The sequence below is a fragment of the Orycteropus afer genome, unplaced genomic scaffold, assembly GCF_000298275.1.
Source record: "Orycteropus afer afer isolate SDZICR_OR568_19922 unplaced genomic scaffold, OryAfe1.0 scaffold00796, whole genome shotgun sequence".
NCBI lineage: Eukaryota > Metazoa > Chordata > Mammalia > Tubulidentata > Orycteropodidae > Orycteropus > Orycteropus afer.
In genome coordinates this window covers 386,491-393,601 of record NW_006922383.1, presented here as the reverse complement: position 1 = coordinate 393,601, position 7,111 = coordinate 386,491, and the positions used below count along the sequence as shown (strand labels likewise).

The 7,111-nt window shown below is 48.5% G+C and overlaps 1 protein-coding gene across 1 annotated transcript in view; it reads left to right on the top strand.

The window, feature by feature from the left end:
- GDPD2 (glycerophosphodiester phosphodiesterase domain containing 2) overlaps window positions 1-2,469 on the top strand; it is a 7,629-nt gene extending 5,160 nt beyond the window's left edge. The window contains exons 12-15 of the mRNA XM_007957783.1: window positions 1,667-1,814; window positions 1,954-2,036; window positions 2,283-2,311; window positions 2,417-2,469. Coding sequence (XP_007955974.1) covers window positions 1,667-1,814; window positions 1,954-2,036; window positions 2,283-2,311; window positions 2,417-2,469 — 313 coding nt within the window. The remainder of the gene's footprint in view (window positions 1-1,666; window positions 1,815-1,953; window positions 2,037-2,282; window positions 2,312-2,416) is intronic.
- The last annotated feature ends 4,642 nt before the right edge of the window (window positions 2,470-7,111 follow it).

Below are 7,111 nucleotides of genomic sequence, written 5' to 3'. Positions count from 1 at the left end.
GATGATCCACACAGGCTAATACCTTTGGATAGTCAATAAAATAAAATATAGGAGCTCTGGTAGCATAGTGCCTAAAGCATTTGGCTGCTAACCAGAAGGCTGGTGGATCAAATCCACCAGCCACTCCTCGGAAGGAAGGTTGGGCAATCTACTTCGGTAGTGATAATGCATCGGAAACCCAAGGAGGTGTCGCTATGAGTCAGGTCAGACTCAACAGCACATAACAACAACAGTGAAAGAGACAAACAACAAACTTCTAACAAATGTATGCATATCAGATAGTGACAAGTGTTATGAAGACAGTAAAACAGAGAGAGGCAAAAGAGTGAGTGAGGTTTGGAGTGGGAGCTAGAGGGAGCTACATTAGGAGGAGTGGCTAAAGATGTGATGTGTGAGCTGAGACCTAAATGGTCATAAGGAGATAACTGTGAGAAGACCAGCAGAAGAGCAGGAACAGAAGCATAATGAGCAAGGGGAAGGCAAGGCTGGAGCAGTAAGCAGGGGCCAGATTGGGTAGGGCTTTATAGGCTATGAGAAGAACTTTAGCTTTTAGTTTAAATCAAACAGTTCAGTGCAACAGAAGATGGATCCAGGGAAGAGAGAGGCAAGAGAGTCTCAGATATTAGCTGCGCTCCAGAACCTGACCCAGCCAGTAAATAAGATGGACTTCAAATCATCAGTGAGTAATTGCCAAGGTCTCTTATGGTCAGATAGAAAAATATGGACTGAATGATAGACCAGTTGTAATAAGTATTTCAAGAACCTCTCCCCAAGTTGTTACCATGGAGGAAGACATGACACATGGTTTGGCCCTCACCTGAATCTTGTCTTGTTCCACATCAACTGCTGATCATGTTTCCAAAAGATGTGAATTGGTAATGAATACACTGATGACAAAATCAAGGCCCAGACAAGTCTAAATACTCTAAAGTGATGGACCAATTATTCCAAGATGAAATGCAGCAGAAATAAATGTAAAGATCTATATTGGAGGCTCAAAAGAAGCTCAATTGCACAAAGACAAGAACACAGACAGTGGCATCATTATGAAAAAGGCCATGGCTTTGATTGAAGAGTGTGCACAGTGTCAATCATCAGTGGGATGTGAAGTTGTCAAAAGTTTACCTGACTCTGGACTCCATTCATATAGATATAGTGCCCAGAAAGCATGAGAGGACTGTTTTGCTCTGCTCAAAACTGGTCCAGGCCCACCTGGGATATTATGTTCAGATGGAGGCTCCATATTTTAAAAAGAGCCTGATAAAATTAGAGAGATTTGTATGGTGAAGGGAATAATAATCTGGGTCCCAAGAGTAATGGTTAAAGAAACTGGGGCTGTTGGGCCTGGAGGAGAGAAGACTCAGGGGACCATGGTCTCTGTTCCTCAGACCTCTGAAGGACTGTCATGGGACAAAGAGAAGAGACATATTTGTGTAGCCCAGGATAGCAAAGCCAACACTAATGGGTGGAATTCACCAGGAGATAGTATAGCTACACAAAGAAATTCACTTTTGGTCAGGGGCTGCTGTGCAAAGGCAAAACTGATACCTTCTTGGCAGTGACGCTGTATATTCAAGTACTAGAAGAAGGCTGCCTCCCATTCCTTTTGGGATGTTTCATGTTTTTTTGGTTTTTGTTGTCTTTTTTTTTTTTTCCATCTCCACAGAGCCTTACACCAGGATAATGTCTCAGTGAACCTATTTGTAGTAAACAAGCCATGGCTCTTCTCCCTACTCTGGTGTACAGGGGTAGATTCAGTCACCACCAATGACTGCCAGCTGCTGCAGCAGATGCAATACCCGATCTGGCTTATTGTAAGGGCTCTGGAATTCATCCCTTCTCTCCTTCTCCCATCCCTGATCCTCCTTAACCCTATCTCCTCATTTATTCCCCCCCCCATATACTACCCTTGGGGCTCTGGCCACCAACATGGGCCTTTTTCTATTCTCATAGCCCCCTCAAACCTATCTAAGGATGTGGATCATCACCAACTGTGTCTCCACCCTGCTGCTTTTGTGGACCTTCCTCCTCCAAGGGTGAGTGCCCTGTGCCTCAGCTTTCTGGAATAATCACTCTCCCCAGGTCCCTGCTGATAGGGCTGATTTGGAATCAAATATGCTGCCTATGGCTTAGGTTTGATCTGATTGGTTTCTTTGAGATCCTTAGACCCTTATACCACCAAATTGGTTTGAACCTGGAAAAGGCAGTTTAGGGGAATCTGGGGTCAGAAAGTCCTGCTTGAAGATGGCTGAACTCACAGTGGAAAGCTTTTCTTCTTATAGGAGATGTGCTAAGGAGCGAGAGAGAACTGGTAAGAAGTCCCCCCTCCAACATACCTCATTTTTCTTCTCCTCTAGTCTTACCCTTGCTCACTCACAGTATACTCCCCTTTTCTTCCCCCACCACACTTCCCCAGGCTTAGAAACAGCAGTGCTGCTGACCAGGATCAACAATTTCATAATGGAGTGAATGTCCTGCCCTGGACCTTCACCAACTGGAGCCTGAGCCTATCTGCATTGCCAAACAACAAGGAAGGGAGAATGGCTGAGGTGGAATGTCTCATGGGTAGGCAGTTGGAGTGGGAAGAACTTTGGTAACAGAAGGTTTTGAACCATGAGGGGGCCATGTGCTCTTATGGTGGGCAAATCCCAAGCTGTTATGTTTCTGCTCCCTTTGGGTTTTTGACTTGTGGTGGTTGGGAAGACAGTGAGTCATGAGAAGTTTCAAATTGAAACTAGAACAGACTGTCAAGATAATGTTTCAGACCTGTGTGCACGTGTTCTTGTGTAGAAGGCACAGGGTGTGTCAAGGGTGGGACAGCTTGGAAGAGTGACTGAAATGCCAAAGTGGCCTTTCCTGGAGAGCTGTAAAATGATTAAGCCACCTTCCCCACCTCTCGCACTGTCTCCACTGACCCCTACTAGCTGCTTTCCAGCCTAGAGGCTAGGGGCTAAAGAGCCCTTTAGCCATGTAATTTTGTGCCTACAGGTGGCTTTTTTGCTGTAAACAGCCTTTTCTTCAAGACAGGTTAGTTCCTGTAGCTTGTCTATTAATGGGTTATTCGATCAATTTAATTCCCATTGGGTCACAGTCTAATCTTTTCAATTCTGAGGGTGGGAGGAGGATGCACCTTCCTAGAAGGGTTGGTTGTGATACGACATTGCGGGTGGAGGAGGGTCATTGTGGGGAGATTCTTTGGTTGGAGGTGAGAGAAGAACGACCTAAGAAGACAACGAAGGGGCTGCAAGAAGGAAGCCAGAGCGAAACCGCCACGCGGTGTTCCCGGTGGCCCTGGCGCGCTGTGTAGAGTTGCGTTGTAGCTCCACCTTGTGGACACCTGTCCCAAGAGGCGGGCCGTGTTCGTCGTCACCCTGATATATTTGCTGTATGCCACTCGTTCCCTTTCCCAGTTGGGGACGACTTATGTCCTTGGCTCCTAATCCTGGGGGCATGGGCTGATCTTCACAAGTTTCTGGGCTGGACACAATGTCTAGTTTCCGGCCTAGCCTTCCCATTGAGAAGCAATTTCCTTAGTGTGTGTGCTACTCTTGGGCTCGTAGGCAAGCTGTGGTTAGCCAATGCAGAGCTGGCCTCGGACGAAGAGTCTAATGGGGGGGTGGGGGGGGTGAGGATTAAGGCAAAAAACACAGTAGGGGGCTCTGTGGTTGACCCCACAGTTCCCCACCGCACCAGTACTCGCCTTGGTTTGTGTCCCCACCAAAGACAAATCGAATTAAGGCACTGGCAAGGTCAGGATGTTCTGTCCCCAATTCCTCCTTTTTCCAACTGAGACCTGGGACAACACTACTGCCTCGGGACAAGACCCGAGCCCTCCGTTGCAGGGCAGCCATGGAAACTACAATTCCCACGATGCCTCAGACCACTTCCGGTCTCGGGGAGGAGACTTTGACTATGTGTTCCCGCCCTCTCCTCCTTCGGGACCCCACCCCTTCCCCCTCTTTCGCCGCCCCGCCCCCGCCATGAACACACAAGCACATATACACACATGCAGGCGTACGCACTAACATACCTGGTCTGCAGCTGGCGGCGGTGGGCGCGGGCGCTGGTGTGCGACTGGCAAAGAGGCTCTCCGGGAGCGAGCATCGCTGCCTTTGCCCTGCTCCTAGTCCTCTTGGCATTCAATGCTGCCTTGTACCGGGCAGATCTCCTTCACACACTGCCTTTTCAACGTGTTGTTGTTGTTGTTTCAATGTGCATTTCCTTATTTTTCCCCACTCCCGATCCTGCCCCTCAGGCCGACCGCTGGCCTCAGCTCGGGAGCATCCAGTTCATCAGACACTCTCACCTCATACTTCTTCCTCCTGTTGCTGCTTTTCTGTCCCAGTCTCACAGCCTCACAGTCCTTCAGCCTCTTCCTCTCCTCCTCTCTCGAGCTCACCATGACAGCCTCCACAGTCACCACCCCGCAGCCCCAACCTCCTAGTTTCTAGGTCCTGAGCTGCAGTTCTCTAACCTCAGCATCCAGTCTCCGATCCAAAATGCCCCAGAGTGCCAGTATCCAGCCCTAGCCCCTAACCTTGGGTTGGGTATTTTAGCCCTGGGCCTGCCACCGCAGATCCGTACTCTTCCCAGGAGAACTGGATAACGGTGGCGTGGCGTACTTATCTTCTTTGAGGCCCTGGACTCCAGACCTGAAGCTGACAAAAACTCCAGGGCGGAGGGCCAGGGAGAGCTGCTCAATGGGGCCATTGCTCTCCATTATTTTTAGCTGCTGACTCACAGTTCCTGGCAGGCGGGTTCGGGGCTAACAGACTGGGCTAGGGGGCTATTAATAGAGCTGAGGCATAGTCCCCACCCAGTTCAGTTTGGAAGCACACGGAGCAAGGAGGCTCTTCTGCCGTCATGCTTTGTGAAGATGTTGTGGACTGAAGCAGTGGCTGGGCTAGATGATCTATGGCTGCCAGTTACCTCAGCCTGGTACTCGAGGGAAAGAACTACAATGGGCACAGCTCTCCCCTAGCTTGCCAGGGCTTCCGGCCTCTGCCACAGTGAAGTTCCCACTGTACTAGCTGAGAGGGAAGAGACAAGCCCCAAATAGAGGGGTTATCGTGGCCACAGCCTTGGCCTGCATGGGTCTACTTCTGGGCCATAATTCCAGGTTGCTGGGAGAAAAAGCTGTGGGTTTCTGGTTCCCAAACGCCTTCATAAGGATAAGGTGCTTCAATATAGCCCTAACAGAGGGGACACAGAGCTACGGAGCCTCAAACCAGACGCTGCACTAGGAAGCTGCCAAATTCTGTTTATCGTTCCCTCATTGTTTTTATTTATTTCTCTCTTGCTGGAATCCATCCCTACTCACAGGGGTCCGTGGACCTCACAGTCTCTCTCCCTCTTTGTGGGAGCTCTGGTGGCGTAGTGCCTAAGGCTAACAGAAGCCTGGTGGTTCAAACCCACCAGCCACTCTCTGGAAGGAAGATTGAGAAATCTACTTCCATAGAGATACCGCCTTGGAAACCCATCTAATTCAGGAAATTTACTGAGAAACGTGTTCCCATGGAGGTATGAACAATTATTTACACACTGTTATTCCCAGGAGCCTTTTTTATTTTAATGGGCTAAAGTAAACCAAACCAAACCCACTGCTGTGGAGTCAGGTCTGACTCATAGCGACCCCTCCTTGGGTTTCTGAGGTGGTATCACTATGGAAGTAGATTGCCTACCCTTCCTTCTGAGGAGTTGCTGGTGGGTTTGAACTGCCAGCCTTCTGGTTAGCAGTCAGATGCCTTAGGCACTACACCACCAGAGCTCCCATGGGCTAAAGTAGGAGTTCCCTAGCACATACATGGGAAATGGTGGGGAAAACTTGATACTTCACTAATCACCAAAATAACTCCCACCCATATCCAATTTCCTAGAATTCCCATTGACAAAGGATGCAGACCCACAGCAATACCTCTCCCCTTTCTGAACAAAAGACTTCTGGCTTCAGCAATTCTGGTCTCTGGTCCCCAGATGAAATCACACTGCTTAGGGGTAAGGGTGATCATTTATTCACACACAAAGACTGGAGTCACCTGACAAAGCTCTACTTTCAAGAACAAACTCAGATTATCAAACAGCTGCAGGCTACACTGCCCCCACCCCATCTATTTGCTGAAGGTTCAGGAGAGAGGGTGGATGGAGAAAGAAACTGTCTCTCTCCTCAAAAATCCTTTTGCAAACTCCTCCATCTTAGTCTCTGTGCAGGTCGCCCAGTTGCCTAGCAACAACAGCCGCCTGCAGGATTTGAGGCTGCTTTCTGCCTGTAGGGAGCGCCTGTCTCCCTGAGGTCTCAGGCTGGGGCCCTAAGCAGTAGGGAGGGGGTTCCAATGTCAGTGTCAAAACACCTCAGTATCACTGACCTCTTCCCACGCTTGCTAAACTACACCGGTCTGCGTCTCAGCCATAAAGTGAAGAGAAGCTTACTATGAATCTTGTTGTTTGTTGTTATGTGCCATTGAGTCAGACCCGACTCATAGTGACCCCTCTTTAGGTTTCCGAGGTGGTATCACTACGGAAGTACATTGCTCAACCTTCCTTCCAAGGAGTGGCTTGTGGGTTTGAACCGCCAGCCTTCTGGTTAGCAGCCTAGCACCTTAGGCACTATGCTACCAGAGCTCCCACTATGAATCTTAGGGAGTTTTATGTTTAGTTTTTTGACCAGTTGGTGAGGATGGGGAGAGAGGAACAGTTGGATACTCTCCATTCACTATAGTCTCAGCAATGCTTGTCCCTCAATTACAGCAGTTCAGAGGGCCCAGGCTATCAGGACCTTTTTTTTTTTTTTTTTTCCTGAGCCACACTTAAGATGTAGGAAAGGAGTCTAGCAGTCTCCAGTAGCACCAACTACTAAGCATGTGAAAGACCATGCTCTTGGTTACCAACCTACCCTAGATTTAGTCAATAAGGAAGATATTCATGCTTTCATTTATTTAACAATAATTAACACTAGCCCACTATGTGCCAGGTCATGTGCTAAGTAATCTACGTTAATAATCCTATGATTATTTCAATTTCACAGATAAATTGAAACACAGAGAAGTTAAATAATGTCCAAGGTCATACAGCTAGTGGCTGAGTTGAGTCTGATTGAACAGCCACTCTGTTCCAG